The sequence below is a fragment of the Typopeltis vanoorti genome, chromosome 12 (assembly GCF_054136105.1).
Source record: "Typopeltis vanoorti isolate ZY-2024b chromosome 12, IOZ_Tvanoo_1.0, whole genome shotgun sequence".
In the NCBI taxonomy this organism is placed as follows: Eukaryota; Metazoa; Arthropoda; class Arachnida; order Uropygi; family Thelyphonidae; genus Typopeltis; species Typopeltis vanoorti.
The window spans coordinates 115,352,831-115,370,882 of NC_143560.1; the positions used below are offsets into that span (position 1 = coordinate 115,352,831).

The 18,052-nt window shown below is 35.2% G+C and overlaps 1 protein-coding gene across 1 annotated transcript in view; it reads left to right on the forward strand.

Moving 5' to 3' along the window:
• Positions 1–18,052, forward strand: part of LOC150101152 (protein zyg-11 homolog B-like) — a 287,455-nt gene that overhangs the window by 73,400 nt on the left and 196,003 nt on the right. The window contains exons 3-4 of the mRNA XM_090401483.1: positions 1,866–1,980; positions 16,073–16,213. Coding sequence (XP_090257609.1) covers positions 1,866–1,980; positions 16,073–16,213 — 256 coding nt within the window. The remainder of the gene's footprint in view (positions 1–1,865; positions 1,981–16,072; positions 16,214–18,052) is intronic.

The following is an 18,052-nucleotide window of genomic DNA, read 5'->3' on the forward strand; positions in this document are numbered from 1 at the left end:
TAATTCTCCCTTATCTAACACACTTGTCACCTTGTCATAAAATGTAAATAAATTGCTAAAACAAGACCTTTCCTTCATAAATCCATGCTGACCATTATAAAGAATACAATGGTCATCAACCCAGTCTTGTATGCTATTCCTAACCAATCTCTCCAACACTTGACTACAACTGCAGTTATATAGACTGGTCTGTAATTGGAAACTTCTTAGAACCATCTTTGTGGAGTGGTACTATTTTGTCTTCTTTCAACTACTTTGGAATCTTACTGCAAGACTCATTAAATAACCAGGTTAAGAGCATAGCTAACTCTTTTGCACATTCTTCAAAAATATGTGGTGATATGTCATCCATTCTCACAGCCATATTAATAGCTAACTCAATCAACATCTAATATATATCTGATTCTTACATTTCCAGTTCTAATATTTAACTCTTCTCTATATTGAATGGCACCCTTCACAATGGTATGGCATATGTTGATAAAATGCTCATTCACTTATTCCACTATATCCTTTGCAGTGGTCATTCTGCTTCTGTGACTATCCACCACTGTCAACCTGTCATTAGAAAGAATAATTTTTTTCTCTTGCTCCTACCATATAGCAGAAGAATTCCTTGGAATTAATCTTAGCCTGACCAGCCAGTCTCTTCTCATACTGCGCCTTTTCTTTCTTTGCCATGCTCATAACCTTCCTAGCCTGCACTTTATACTCTTCATGGATCTGATCGCCATCAATTATCTTGTACTTCCATCATAGCATTTGCTTTTCTAACATAGCTTACTTGATTTCATTTTTCATCCATTTTACTCCTATTTATTGCTTAACACTTATACATTTCTCATGTTAGATACTACCTTATGAAGTTCCATGCTCCATCCACATATCTTCTGCACAGCTCATCTAGCCAATGTATTGATGCCAATTGACCACAGAGCTTCCCATAATCACCCACCTTATACTTGGCATATATCCATTTTTGGCAGTGACCTTTTCCTATTTCACCACTACGAAACAAGTACCTCATAATCACTCACCAACTTGCTGCAGTGTCAATACCTCATTAACAACTACATCTTGTGAAGTTATCACCAAATCCAAAACTGTAAAGCCTCTATTTGCTACTTAAGATTCTAGAGAACCGATGTTTTTGAGAGGTAAGAGGGAAAAAACCCTCACAAATATGCCCATAGCATATAGAGAACTGTAGTCCACAAGATTTTATTAATGGATTGAATCCATATTAATTGGCATGGACCAGAGTGCATATAGAAGCTGCTGTTGATTCCAAAAACAATGTGACTTATAATGATGTCTGTGTAGCACTTTTGTTTTGTTTCACTTAATCCTGTGTGAAGGGATATATATCCAAGGCGCATGGTCTGCTAGTCCCAACTTGCCATAACAATAGTGCCAAATGAATATTATGTTTTCCAAGGTGGATTTGTCTTGGAAAATATGAAACCAATGATGATGAATTTGAAATAGAATTCAAAATATTGAGTGTTATTTTCTTAACTTTGTCTTGTTAAATGCTACACAATGTCAATTAAGATGTTTTATCTATATCAGCTCATGACTTTCAATAAGTGCACATTATGTAAGTAGATTTTTAGCAAATATGTTATTTGTGTATAAAATATACACTGTAAGTGAAGAAAAATTTTAATTAGATATATTTTGTAATTGTTACAAGGATATCTCCAGGAAGCTGAAGATATCCTTGTAACAATTACCTGGTATATGAAAAAGGAAAAATAAGATATCCTGGTATATGAAAAAGGAATGCTCTTATATATTAATAATTTATGTTGCATTTGTGCCAATTTTAAGGAATTGTATCACTTATTAACTGTTCTTTTCAGAAATTTCTTAAGACTGCATCAAGGTATAACGTTCCTTGGACTTGTACAGACAGAAGTGTGCTTTGATGATATGTTCACTAAGGAGTCAGATGATCTGTACAACCCTGAACTTGTGGTAGGCATATATTATCAAGCTTTTTTTTGTTGTTGTTAAAAATTTCATATTGTATATAAAATAAACTTATCAGAAAAAAAAAAGTAACATTTAGGAAATTTTTGTAATATGTAATTCATATTTTCATTTGTGTGTGTAGTTCTAGCTTGAATCTTTTGTCTCCACATGGTAGATTCAACAAATATTAGTACCCTTGAGATTAGTTTCAGTGTATATATAATCAATTTTTTGGTAGTAGGATGGATAACATGAATCCAGCATTTCTAGTTTTTTATCAGCATTTAACAGAATCTAGATTACCCTGATATGAATAATTGGTTTGTTTCACTCATTCTAAAGAGTTACTTGATTTTCATATTAGAATTATATTTCTAATGCAAAAATATAATATGATTGCCCATCTAATGTATAAACCCATAAGTTATGAAACAAGCCACTAGGTTTATTATTATTGTGTGACTCCTCCAGGGAGTACAAAGACTCATCGAGGGAGGGCACGTACTCTACAACTCTGTCTCCACAACTCATTCCACCAACTACACAAATGGCATCTACCGCCCACCACCACTAGTATTTCCATAGACAATCATAAACATCCATGGCAGGATTCGAACCTGCAACCTTTTGGCTGAAGAGCAGATACGCTAACCACTCAGCCAACCAGTTCAGCAAACTTGGATTGTTTACAAACTAGACTGTTCACAATGGCAGCCAGATGGAACTGAATGACCTGTCTAATGTAAAAAGACCCATGAGTTATGAAATCAAGTTTACAAACTGAACTGTTCATAGGTGGTAACCATCCAGAACTTACTAACGGATTTTGAGTTGAAACATAGAATATAAAAACTTTGTAAACATGCAACTCTTCAATGTGTTATTGACACAACAGAAAATTATGATATTCAGATCAAGCTATACAAGAAACCAAATGACCAGGTCATAGAAATCTCCATACAAATAACAGAACAATATTCTACAGTGGAACATGTGAGAGACATGAAAATGATGAGGTTTTTATGCCATGTGTAAAAACATTCACACCAGTAGATGATTGACTCTGTTATATCTGTAAGAGTTTTGGAACAGGCTAGTAGAGAAAAAATTAATTGAAGAAATTGGAAATGGTACAAGTAACTCAGAGGTTCTTCAGATGTAATGGGATACTTAAAAGAGAATATAAACCACAACTCTGATACTGACTAACAACGAAGAAAATTTACCCCCCCCCCCCAAAAAAAAGAATTGTTGAAGAATTTAGACATTATTTTAAAAGAAACTACTGATCAGATCATCACCACCAGATGGAACCTTACATCAGAGGTACATTGTGTAGAAGAAAATGTTGAAGAACCCACAACTGATGGACCATTTCTGAAGTTCATGATATTATTAAAGCACTAAAAATAATGAGGCAGATGGTAAAAAAAAATTATAGCAGAAATTCAAAAAAATGGAGGAACATCTTAACAACTGAGATTTATGAACTCAAGCTATATGGCAAAAAGAAATTCCAGTTGATTGGGTACAGCCATACTGTGCTCTATTTTTAAAAAGAAGCCTCTATAGCAGTGGTCTCCAAACTTTTCGCCGTGAGGGCCACATTGGGTACTTCAGCACTGTTCAGCAGGCCGTAGTAATAAAAAAACTCAAGAACTAGATATATGAGTTTTATTGAAAGCAGATAAAAACTGATTACAGAGTATGTGAGATTAAATTATCCTATATTAATGACAGCGAACACTATTAGCAAATTCTCATATTTTTATCGCAAATTATAATGAAACCATTAATGGGAAGGATGTAACTGTGTTTGTGTTTTTAGGATCTTATTAAACTCAGGTTCAAATTTTGAAGTGCTAATTACACGTAGCAATATTCATTAGATAAATTTGCCCTTTATTTTGATTTGATATATTTCATTTGGGAAAAAGTTTGTTCACAAAGATATGTTGTCCCAAAAATAGAGATAAATTTACAAGAGAATTTCTTCAAATTTAGGAACTGCTCAGAGTTCAAAAGGTTATAAAAATCGATTAGGTTTCCTTCCTTGTATTTATCTTTAATATGTTCATTTGCCTGAAGTTCAATAATTTCCATTTGAAGTTGACTTGGGACATCAGTAACAACACAGTCAAATGGATTTTGAAACAATCTTATTTCCCTAGCATTGGCATCCAAATCAGCAAATCGCTTCTGAAATTGTTGTTTAAGATTTGAAATAACTAAATTTGTGAACGAGAAAGGTAATTCTGCTTCACCCTTTTTATGCATTTCTGCACTGGCATGTGAGCAAAGTTACAATTTTTCACCTCGCCTTCCAGAAGTATCAACTTTGCTCTGAATGCCTTGATATGAGATAATAAATCACAAACTGAATTATTTTCATCCTGCAACTTTAAATTCAAATTATTCATGTGGTTCACCAGATCTGCAAAAATTGCGAATTTCTGAACCCACTTGGTATCTGATAAAAGTGGTTTGTAACGTTTTTCTCGGTAAGAAATATATCAGTTTCATTCCTGAGATGAAAGAACCTTTCCACAGCTAAGCCAGCGAACTGCAGTATAATATGTTAAGTCAACATACTCAGAATCACATTCCTTGAGAAAAGAGACCTAAACTGGCGATGATTAAGTGCATGAGAGCGAATGAAATTTACCGTAAAAATAACAGGTTTCAAGACACAGCTCATATCAAAGTATTTTCCACAAAGTTATTGTTGGTGGATAACACAGTGAAGAAACATTGGTTTTGATATTTCTGCATCCTCACAAACTTTTGTGATTTGCCCAACCAACCCCATTTTTATACCAGACATGTTTTTTCCTCCATTAACTGCCACACACTGCAGACGATTCCAGTCCAAATTATATTCTGTTAGTGTTTTTTGAATTTCTTTGAAGATATCTTCTCCTGTTGTAGTACCATGCATGCTGCAAAGTGACACTAATTCCTGTGTGACATTAAGTTCATCGTCAATGCCACGTAAAAATACTATGAGTTGCGCGGTATTACAAACATCAGTTGATTCATCCAGCGCGAGAGAATACCGACTAAAACATTGTGCTTTGCCTACGACTTGCTGGATAATGTTATTTCCCATATTTTCGACCCGATGAGCAATAGTATTTGATGGAAGACTTATTATTTTAAAAATATTAAGTTTTTCTGGGCATAACTTGGCCACTTGGCACATACATTCTTTGATATTGCCATCAATGAATGGTTTTCCTTTTTTAGCCAACACATAAGCAACCTTGTAGCTTATCAAGGTTAAGGCTTCATTTTCTGAGTTTTCTTTTGTAAATAAGCCTTGCTGAGAACGCAAACAATGACATAATCTGAACGCTCATTATCTGAATGCTCCTTTTCTCTAAATTGCAGAAACGCTGAAGCGTGTTTTATTTCATAGTGGCGGCGTATATTGTATTCTTTCAGCACAGCAACAGTGTGTTTACAAATGAGACATACAGCTTTATCCTTTGAGTTCGATTGTATGAAGAAGTCTTTTATGCCCCATTCTTCTTTAAACACACGACATTCATGATCAACTTTTCTTTTCTTTTTCCAATCCAACCCAATAAAAGAGAATAAATTTATAAATAATTATAAAATTTTTTTATTTATTTAAAAAAAAATTTGTAAAAATTGCCAAAAAAATCTTATCACGACAATTTCTACGTGCGAACTGATACTTTTTTTTTTTGAAATAGCCCAATTCATTTTTTTTCCATTCGGGAAACAATTTGTTTAAATTTTTGCTAGCTGTTAGTTTTTCAACTGAATATACACCAACAATTTACATGTAACTTTTTTTAATTTCGTATAACTTCGAGTTTTTTGTCAATGAATACAGATCGGGAAATTTTGTTTTTATTTAGTTTTTTGCTCGTTAGTTCATTTTAACCATATTCCTTATTTCGACACACGAAATAAGAACACTTATTTCGTGTGTCGCACGAAATAAGTGTTCTTATTTCGTGCGACATAAATTTTTTTTGTTGATAAAGTTCATTCGGATGTAACTTTTTTATTTCGTTTTGAATTCTTTTAAATTTTTTTTCTTTGATAGTCCATTTTAACCGACCTTTTACAGTCAGAAAGACTGTAACTTGGATTACGGTTACTTTTTGCTATTCGGGAATATATTTTGAACACAATTTTAATTAATGCATTTCAAATCTGTCAAATGTCATATTGCAAAATGTCTCGTTACATCTCATGCAATGAGATGTAACGTGTTTTTTTTTTGAAAAATTTTTGAAAAATTAGTCCAATTGGTGGGCTGCATCTGACCCGTGGGCCATAGTTTGGAGATCCCTGCTCTATAGTAACCAGTGACTATATATATATATATATATATATATATATATATATATAGGGTGGTTCAAAATTCCATGTACAAACTTTGAGGGGAGGTAGAGAACATCAAAATATCAACCATATTGACATAGGAAAGCATGACTGGAAATGCCACCTGAAAGTGATAGATAGCTTTGTTTGGCAGCGCTCCAGGTGAGCAGTTGGAGCTTCCTTATTCAAGTTTTCGACGTCGTACGAAAAACATGCATTGTTTTACAAACACTGAGATGGCAGACATGCATCTCATTTACGGATTAGCTAACGGTAATGGACAAGCCGCTGTGCAAATGTATCGTGAAAGGTACCCAAACAGACGTGTACTGCATCACCAAATGTTTGCGCATCTGCATCAGAATTTGTGTGAGTATGGATCATTCAGGGATTGCAGGCATGATAGTGGGTGGCCATGATCGACGCGAAATCCCGCCATGGAAGAGGATATGTTGCATGCGATGGACAATAATATAGAGACAAGTACACGTGCAGTTGCCTCTGCTATAGGAGTATCTCGATCCAGTGTATTGCGCGTTTTGCACTCAGGTCTTACATCCATTTCATCTGCAATGGGTCCACTTAATGATGGTCGAAGATTATCCTCGACGTGTGGAATTTGCGCAGTGGTTTTTCCAACTTGTATATTGTTCACGGATGAAGCGTTCATTTACCTGCAAAGTGGTCTTCAATCACCACAATGCTCGCGTGGGCCCATGAGAACCCACACGCTGTGCGATCACATGCTACACAACAATGCTTCGCCATCAGTGTATGGGCAGGTATCATCGCTGACTGTTTAGTCGGTCCATACCTGTTACCACCCCAACTGGACTCCCAGAAGTATCGGACCTTTCTGGGAGAAGTTCTGCCAGATTTACTGAGAAATGTTCCATTGACTGTACATCAGCAGATGTGATTCCAACATGATGGGACTCCAGCTCATTTTGGCAATTCTGTGCTTCAGTATTTGGACAGGTCCTTTGGGGCTCGATGGATTGGGCGTGGTGGACCCGTCACATGGCCCCCCACGCTCACCTGATTTATCAAGCATTGATTTCTTTCTGTGGGGGGACCCTTAAAGCCATGTTACAAAATGCCTGTTACCTCTGACATGGACCTCCTGTCAAGAATCTCCATCGGTATTGCTAATATCTGAGAAACTCCAGGTATTTTCGAAAATGTACAGCAATCAATGCGTCGTCAGTGTCAGGCATGCATCACTGTTAATGGTCGTAACTTTGAGCACCTGATTTGAAACCATATTATGTATCCAATACTATTGAACTGTTCAGTTACGCCTAATAAATTGTTTTACACTACTTTCTGCCTTGTGTTATTTCTGTATCTTTGTGTCCTTGTTAGTACCTTCCAGTGGCATTTCTGGTCATGCTTTTCCTATGTGAATATGGTTGATTTTGATGTTCTCTACCTCTCCTCAAAGTTTGTACGTGGAATTTTGAACCACCCTGTGTGTGTGTGTGTGTGTGTGTGTGTGTGTGTGTGTGTGTGTGTGTGTGTGTGTGTGTGTGTGTGTGTGTGTGTAGATAGATAGATAGATATAGATCTCGTTGGACACTTGTTACAAAATACTGTCTACACTAATCTGGAAAAGAATTGAAGCGTTGACAATGAAAAGGGTCTAAGTGCCAAAATCCAAATTTTACAGGAGAAGCAAAAAACTAAATGATCACCTACATAAACTGCATCCTGTGCGATCTGGTGACAGGATTACAATTAGAAAAAATTGGCTAGGGAACTTGTCTCATTTTCTATACTATTGGCGTTGGAACATCTCTTTCAGTGAGAAAATAACTTTTTGTAAATTTTTGCACTTACACCCTTTTCATTGTCAACTTCTTTGATGTAATTCAAATGTCATGGAGTATCAGTGTGACCTTCTACAAAGGAAAAGTCAACAACTGATAATATTTTCATACTGACAATTGTTAGAAAAATGTGAATTTGATAAAGAATATATCTAGTATTTGTGGACTACAAACATGCATGTGGTAGTATACATTGAAATGCAACCATGAGATGTAACGAGACATTTTGCAATATGACAAAAATAAATATCATATGACATTGTAATTGCTACACCCTTTGTGATTTATGTTTCCTCTAGGATCATTCATCAAGTTTTGAAATAAAATCTGGAACCCAGCAAAGGAGATGGGTGTCTCCAACTCAGTTCACTCTAGCATAGAAAAAAAAAAAAGTCATTAGAAAACTAAATGAACAAAAGAGGAAATAAATGAAAGGGAACAGCATCATATTTTTTTATACTGATAGTATTGTTATCCTTTGGGATGCTCATCAGGATATTATACAAACTGCATCTAATTTAATCAAGGTATCTATTATTTTGCCATTAATCAGGAAAATACTAAATGCATTAATCTACTATTCATATCCGACCTTCAACACAACTCTTGTTATCTGACCCTTGCATGTTAACCGACCACACCATGTAATTATACTTCAATTATTTGTCTCAGTTATCAGAACTGCAAATTGCATTTTCAGTGTTGTCAGGTAAATGATGTATGTGAATATATCATTTACCTGACTGTATATTACATAAATGTGAATTTCAAGAACCTATCAAGACCAGTGCAACTTGGTTAATAATTATATCCTTGAGCAAGTGGATAATTTTAGCTATCTTGGAATCAACATTAACAGCTACAATGACATGCATCAAGAAATAGAGAAGAGAATTGAGAATGCCAGATGTGTATATTTTGCCATTTTACAACTCCTGAAGTCTAGAATATTATGAATAAGTTAAAAATGCCAAGAAATTATATTCTTGGTTTAATCCTTTATCAAGAGTAAGCAAACAAAGTTTGCGTCGGAAGTATTTTCAGGACTGGGCAACTCATATGTAGAAGCTAATGACTCCACATCACTTGCCTTGATATCCCATAATGCAAAGCACATATCCTTACAGACATGATGCTATGCATTATTATGGGAAGGGCCATTTCCCAGACCAGTTTCAACCCTTATTGAGGTTCCATCCATGGGAGCCAGACCCAGAGATGATACCAACATTGAAGTAATGCAGAAGTCATATTTCCTTATACAAGTAGCCATAAGATGTCACACCTTATTACTAAAATACTCTGGATTAGAGATATGGGTCTCACATCTATGGGTGAACTATAACTCTGATCCATCCATTATGGGACAGAGATATTATTTAAGAATTTTAGGCAATTAGTATGTCTAGGAGAGGGGAGAAAAAAAAAGTAAATTATTTGAGTTTTTTAAACTAGTTCGGAAGGCCAAGAAGTGATTTTTAGAAGCCTTTTTAGTGTTTTCTTTTCTTCTTTTTTTTTTTTCTGGGAATTTGTGAGATCATGATCCACAGGTTTATTAAGTTTTGTAGTCTCTGAGCGACACATTCATTTTCCAGTTATAATCACTAGCATGTAACATTGATGACTACATTATTGTGGTCATCAATGACTACATGCTAGTGATTATAACTGGAAAATGAATGTGTCGCTCAGAGACTACAAAACTTAATAAACCTGTGGATCATGATCTCACAAATTCCCAGAAAAAAAAAAAAGAAGAAAAGAAAACACTAAAAAGGCTTCTAAAAATCACTTCTTGGCCTTCCGAACTAGTTTAAAAAACTCAAATAATTTACTTTTTTTTTTCTCCCCTCTCCTAGACATACTAATTGCCTAAAATTCTTAAATAATATCTCTGTCCCATAATAGATGGATCAGAGAGTTATAGTTCACCCATAGATGTGAGACCCATATCTCTAATCCAGAGTATTTTAGTAATAAGGTGTGACATCTTATGGCTACTTGTATAAGGAAATATGACTTCTGCATTACTTCAATGTTGGTATTAAGTTTTGTTATTAAGTATTATTAAGTTTTGTAGTCTCTGAGCGACACATTCATTTTCCAGTTATAATCACTAGCATGTAACATTGATGACTACATTATTGTGGTCATCAACGACTACATGTTTTCTTTGAAATATAAGACGTGTGTTCTAGCTGAATAAAAGCAGATCTTCCACCTCTCAGTTATGAGAGGTGGAAGCCTGTGGGTTATCTTATTTTGGACAAACAGGAAGATCTGCTTTTATTCAGCTAGAAGAACACACATCTTATATTAAATACCATGAGTCTGAACATTCTGGACTTGCAGAGCATGCTATCAGCACTAAACATAGAGTTTGTTGAAACAAGACAGGAGTTCTTCATAAAGGTCATTTCCTCGTAGAACGGGCTTTATAAAGAAACATATGAAACTTTACTTCACTATCCTAACTTAAACAGATCTGATGGTCTGCATCTATTCCCTTTATGGGAGATAGTGCTTTTTAAATCAACTAATCTTAGCTAACTTTATACGATTCAAAATATACGAGGGCTGTTCAATAAGTAATAAGATTAATTTTACTGTCGCGAAACCACTCATCACAATATTAATTTCTTTGGAATAAAGAAATGTTGCTGTCTGTATTAAAAACAGGTTGATAGATGGCATATACGGGCTGATGTGCAAGAGGGCCACATGACTCTACGAACCTCAACCAGTCATCGAAATGGAAGCATCCTTGGAACAGCGTTATACGATTAAATTTTGTGTGCGTTTGCAAAAATCGGCATTGGACACTTTTAACATGATACACGAAGCTTTCCACGATGAAGCAATGTTGAGGGCAAGTGTTTTTTGCTGGCATAAAACTTTTAAGGAAGGAAGGCAAAATGTGGAAGATCTTGAACGTGAGGGAAGACCTTCAATCCCCATCACAGAGACAACGATCAACACAGCAGCGATTATCATCAAGGAGGATCGCAGAATTACAGTATGCCAGCTGCATGTTGTCCTGAATATTTCTGTGGGAAGTGTTCACTCATTTGGGACTGAAACGTGTTTGTGCCCGATGGATTCCCAAACTCTTGACACCGGAGCAAATGCAGCATCGAGTGGATGTGTGCATAGAATGGAAAGAAAGACTGGAACAAGAAGGCGACAACTTCTTAAGCTTGTCTGATGCTGATTTTTGCAAACGTATACAAAATTTAATCACTCGTAGGTGTGCCGAAACAAGCGTGTGTTTAGTGACATTACACTCTGGCACATCAGCCTATATACGCCATCTATCAACCTCTTTTGTGATTAAATTTTGTATACGTTTGCAAAAATCGGCATCAGACAAGCTTAAGAAGTTGTCGCCTTCTTGTTCCAGTCTTTCTTTCCATTCTATGCACACATCCACTCGATGCTGCATTTGCTCCGGTGTCAAGAGTTTGGGAATCCATAGGGCGCAAACACGTTTCAGTCCCAAATGAGTGAACATTTCTTTATTCCAAAGAAATTAATATTGTGATGAGTGGTTTCGCAACAGTAAAATTAGTCTTATTACTTATTGAACAGCCTACGTGTATATATATATATATATTTTAATAAGTTAAGAAATTAACTGAACTTTTATAGTTATCGTATATAGTAATTAGGTCTGATCTTTAAAGGTACCTGTGGCATGACTATAGACAGCAAATTACACGATAACCACAGTAGTTAATTATTGTGATTATCATGTAATTTGTTGTTTATGGTACTTAGGTGGTGGTTTTTAGAATTGTCTGTTAATGTTTAATTGCCATTCTGTGATCTTGTACTGACGATGCAGAGAGTTTGACAGGAACCCCCCCCACGAAGCAATGAACTCAGCTTGCCTTGTAAACACAACTCAAGGTTCTGGAGATGGTGTCATGATGTGGGGCATGTTCTTTTGGTATGAAATGGGTCCCCTGATATTCGTGAAAGGTCAGGTGTCCACCAAGGAATATCTGAACATTGTTGCTGATCAGGTTCATCCTGCAATGTTAACTTTTTATCCGGCAGGTGACATTTGTTTCATGGATGATGCTACTGTCCATCACACAAGAATTGTTCAGCAGTGATTCACCAAGCATGACAGCAACTTCTATCATCTTCTCTGGCCACCACAAAGCCCTGATCTGAACCCTACTGAGAATGTATGGGACATGTTGGAAAAAACCTCCAGGAGCAAAGCCCTCTTCCATCAAATCTGAGTCAGTTTAAGAACTGTGGTGAACGCCTGGTATATTGTGGATGTAGATGCAATCCAACACCTTGTGGAATATATGCCAAACTGCATATGTGCTGTAATTCGTGCTAAAGGGGGTCCAACATGGTATTAGATAAGTTTCTAATTCATTGGCGAGTTAGTAATATTTTACTGGATTCAAACTAGCATATTAGAGCATAAATTACAAGAATAAGATACAACAACACTCCATTCGATTGTTACAGAAAGAATTAAAATTGTTTCAAGAGTTCATGTGTAAGGGTATTTTGGAGGCATGGGAAGTGACAGTACATTGCATGTAAAAATGCATCATTTGTGGGTGGGGGTGGGATCTCTAGATCATGTAAACAGATATTTTCATTGTGCTTCTTCTCATAGGACTGCAAATCACTATTGCATAGGCATTATATAGCTACATCATCTGTTGCAAGATGGCAGATTGACTAGAGCCTAGAGCATAGACAGGGCCTTGAGAATTAAGGAAGAAATAGTGGCATTGACTATTTCTCAGTTTGGTATTTAGTTTTTCTCAGATATTTAGTTTGATCTTTGCATAACACCAGGGAAGGACTTGGCATCTGGGAAAGAAAATGAATTTCTTGAGGGATAATTTTGGCTGGAGAGCATATCTGCTATCCATCCAAAAGGCTGTGGGCTTGAATCCCGCTGTGGGCATGGATGTTTGTTTGTGAAAATACTAGTGGTGGTGGTTGGTGATAGATGGCGTTGGTGAAGATGATGAAGGTAGTTGCAGCTGGTGGAGTGGTGGAAACGGAGAGTTGTAGAGTAGGCACCCTCCCTCGATGAGTCTTTGGATTCCCTGGAGTTGTTATGTAGTAATAATAATAATAATTATTATTATCTTAAGCAATATGTAATGCAGGGCACACGAGGGTCGAGAGTTTTTGATCTGATAATATCATTAGAGGATGCAATTGTTAATGGGGTATCTAATCTTCTTCCAGTTGGTGAGTGACCCTAAGGTGATCACCTCGGTTGGAGCCAGTCATATGAGAACTTCTTTGACGAAGGATGTGTGGGCACTGCAAGGCTGGTGATTATAAAAAAAACTTAAGAGAGAAACAGCTGAGAGATGTAGCATGGAAAGTGGAGTTGGATGAAAAGGAGATGGTTGCTGCTTGAGAACTGATGAAGAGATATTTAGCTACAATGTCTGACCTATAGGCAAAAAAGACTAAATAAGGTACAGGTAAGATGGATGAATGAGAGTAAGCATGCATTCTGGAAAACGAAAGTTTTAAAGTTTTATGGAGGTAGCACATAATGAAGGGTAATAATTAGGTCTTGGCTGATAGGAACAGCTGAAAGGCAGTATGAGTAGAAATTCAGTAATCAGGCAAGAAAAATCCTAGTGAGACTTCTTTAATATGTGGCAAGTAGAATAAAGAATGATTATGGCAGGATGGTGTTAGTGGATGAAAATGGTAGATTGGTAACAGCTGCAGAAGACTAGTTGAAGTATTCACTGCTCAGTGAACTGGATAGAACAGAGATTGCCCACATCAGTCAGATACATTACTCCTTCCTTTTCCATCTTAACAGCCAGCACCCCAGAATCCTGTTTATTATAGAAAAATAAAATAGTAATAACCTGTCTTTTCTAGATACTGTAATGATATCTTCCCAATGACATGCTTTCTTTCTCAGTTTACAGAAAATTCACCCATCTGCTCAGGTAGATACATAGTCTTTCCCATCATCACCCACCCCTCAAAAATATGATTATCAAAACCCTTGTTAATAGAGCCTCTGGTCTCTGTTGTACCCATTGTGAACTTGCAACTGAACTCTGCTTTATTCACCAGACCTTCTTGTCCAATGATTACAATCTTGAAAAGATCAACAAATTAATTTTTCCTCACATTATCTCAACATGCTGACTATAGCAATATAATATTCATTATAAGGTTTAATGGAGCAAATAGGATTGATTAAATAACATTTAATCAATCCTATATTTCATCTCAGTGACACTCTCATACCTTGTGGATACCTTGCACATAATCAAATGGGGAAAAAAAAACTACTGTGCTTCACTATAGCAAATACAAATTTGTGAGACTTTTTTAGAATCACGAGCAGATTAAAAAAAAAAAAATCATAATCTTAAGTATGACCGTATTAAATATCCCAGGGAAACAATATTAAAATTGGAAAAAACACAAAGTAAGTGGAAAAGAATAGACTGAAAATTCTAGCTAATTTTTCCAAAAATTAGCTAGAATTTTGCATTGCATTCAAACCTCATCTGTACTGGCTGCCCTCATCCACTTTCCCATAGACCCTCTACCTTCTCCATCTCTCTCTTTTCCAAGTGTTCACAAATTTCTTTGTTCTTACAACTTATCATATTATTGTTAAACTGGGAGATATGCAAACATCTGCATAGAAGAACATGGGGAAATAAATCTGTCAGCATAAGTGTGGTCTAGCTGACCATACCTTGTGGATACCTTGCACAGAATCAAATGAGGGGAAAAAAACTACTATGCTTCACTATAGCAAATACAAATTTGTGAATCATGAATTTTTTTAGAATCATGAGCAGATTAAAAAAAAAAAAAATCCTAATCTTAAGTACGACTTTTTTTTTTTTAAATTAAACATCCCAAGATTTGTAAAAACTAATTTTTAGGCCTTCCCCCACCAGCCAAGGTTAGCCAACAGTACCCATGGAAGGTGCTCCTCATAGGACTTTAGCTTGTCAGTCTATTCTTTACCACTTATTGTTTTGTGCAGTTTTGGTTTTTCAGTTTTAATATTCTTTTCCAGTGTCTCTGTGAATGAGATGAAATATAGGATTGATTAAATATGTTATTTAATTATTTGTATGTGTTGTATTTGTTCCATTAAACCTTGTAATGAATACTTTAGGCAGACAGGCCATTCTGTGGAAAAAAAAGAATTAACCACTGAACTGGTATTGACGTGTTTACACATCGATAAGTACATGGGTGTGAAGTGTCCAATAAAGTTAATATAACATTTGGATATCCTAGAAGTAATATGGATACAAAGCTTATATGTTTGATATATTTTATGTCTAGCCATTTGGTTGGTTAATGAACATCAGTACTATGTTGAATGCTTAAAATCTCAAAAAGTCTGTCTGGCACAGCACAGTATTAATACTGAACACAGTATATTTTGGACAAAGCTCATCTTCTTTATAGAAGCAGTTTTAAATATGAAGACCTTTTCCAAGAAAAGTTTTGAAGCCCTTTTACACTGACCTAACTTGAATCAGAATGATCGATTGTCTCTCTCTCTCTTAAAAGTTTGGGGGATCCTCATTTTATGTAAATATCAAAAATAGTTTTTTAACATTATTTCTATAGTATGGAATAACTGTTACAGAAAGAATACAAGTTATGGAATAACTTGTATTCTTATTCTTTGAATTGCTGTTGTTTCCACATACTATGTACTGTTCATTTCAGTATGAAATATGCGATTTTCATTAAAATTTATTACCATAGTTATCATGTTGTTTTTGTTATTTGATTGTTATGCCACAGTTACCTTTCAAGACTTTCAGTATGATTATTTTTTAAGATAGTTTTTACAAACAAAATGTATACTTATTTAATTGTAAATATGGCTGCCTTTTATATCATAGGTCACAGGGAGTGCATCAGAAGCACAAATCCTAGAATCTCTTCAGAGGTATATATCAAGAAAATTTTACATTCAAAAATCACTTTTTTACTTATATAATTATACCCAAAGTTATTCTGAACCAAGAGTTGACATAATAAAAGTAAGTAATTCTCCATATTATTCTGTTCATTTTTCATTTTATTTGACATATTGAGGTGTGTGGATTTTGTGAAGTCAGATTAAAAATTGTATTTTATCTGCCTTAGCAGATAAGAACTTGTATTGAAAAATAAAATCTGAATGACTATCTACTCAGGGAAGATTTTCTCTTTCAGAAATATCATCAAAAAAAAAAAAAAGAAAAGAAAGTAATGGCATTCACAGATAGAAACTAATGTTCTTATTTTACCTACTCATGCTTGTGCATTAGTAAGCGCTTACGCCTACTGTATATCTGCTTTATCTTATTATATGAAATCATATATTTATCCCCCCCCCCCCCCCAAAAAAAGTAATTATTTAAAGAATGAAAAACACATCACCACTGATGAATTGTTGATCATTAATATTATAATGCAGAGCAATTTAGTATTACTGTATAATGAAAGATGAAATACAATCTCTTCCTAATATTACTGGTCAGCACATTTTAAAGTGTAAATTCAATATTATTATTATTATGTAACACCTCCAAGGAGTCCAAACACTCATTGTGAGAGGGCATCCAACGTGTTATAGAAGTAAATTAAATAACTGGAAAAAAAAAAAATATATATATATATAAAGATTATTTTACACAATTTTGTATGACAATTTCCCATACTTCAGGAATAGTAAGAACATCGTTGCGGTTTAAATTTAGTCTGTGTAGTAGGGCTTCAGCACTTTCTTTATATAAACATTCATATTTATATAAAGATCTGTGTAAAAGTTTCGACTTCTCTCAATGGATCCTATGGTTTGGATTTTCAACTCCGTGTTGGGAGAGACCAGATTTCTGTGGTTTGAAAAGACGAATGTGGTCTTGATGTTCTGAGATGCATTTCTGAACAGACCTACCTGTCTGACCAAAGTAAGACAATAAAGCATGGGATCTCATAAACGCCAGGTAACATCAGAGGTGAGAGTTTGTCCTTAGGAGAAGGTAACAAGTTACAGATTTGGTTGATAGGTTTGTAAGCAGTGGCAAAATTGTATTTCTTCATAATTTTTGAAAGACGTTCGGAGATGCCTTTGACGTAAGGTATGGGAATCCTATGGACTTCTTCTGATGATTTTTTGAGTTGTTTTAACATTATATCCATTTAGTATAGCTGTATTTTGGATTATTTCTAGTTCTTGGTTTAGAGAATCTTCAGAGGAGCAGAATTTGTATGCTTTGGAAACTAGTGATTTAACGATGCCAAATTTCTGAGATGAATGATGAGCAGAAGAATTGTGAATGTAGCGACCTAAAAATGTAGGCTTGCGATAGACAGACATGGTGATGGAACAGTCTTCTTTTCTTTGAATGTGTAAATCGAGAAAGGAGATACCCTGTGGAGATTCTTTTTCTAGAGTAAAGTTGATGCGAGGATGAAGAAGGTTTATTTTATCTAGAAACAGTTGTAATTCCTGTTCGGGATGATCCCAGACTACAAATACATAGTCAACATATCGTAAACAAATTTTTGGTTTGGGTTCAAAAGTGAATATTTTTTCTTCAAGATGTTCTAGAAACAGGTTTGCTAAGTTTGGTGATAAAGGAGATCCCATTGCTGTTACTTCTTCTTGTTTGCAAGTTTGATCTTTCCAGGTGAAGTAACCAGATGTAATATGAAATTTGAATAATTCAACTATATCAGAAGGAAATTTTTGAGTTAATAATTCTACTGTTTCTTTGTGGGGAATGTTCGTGAAGAGGGAGAGAGACAATGTTGAATTAACAAATCAGTTTTTAACAGTTGAATGTCTTTTATTTTTGCATGAAACTCTGTGGAACTTACAAACAAGAAGGAAC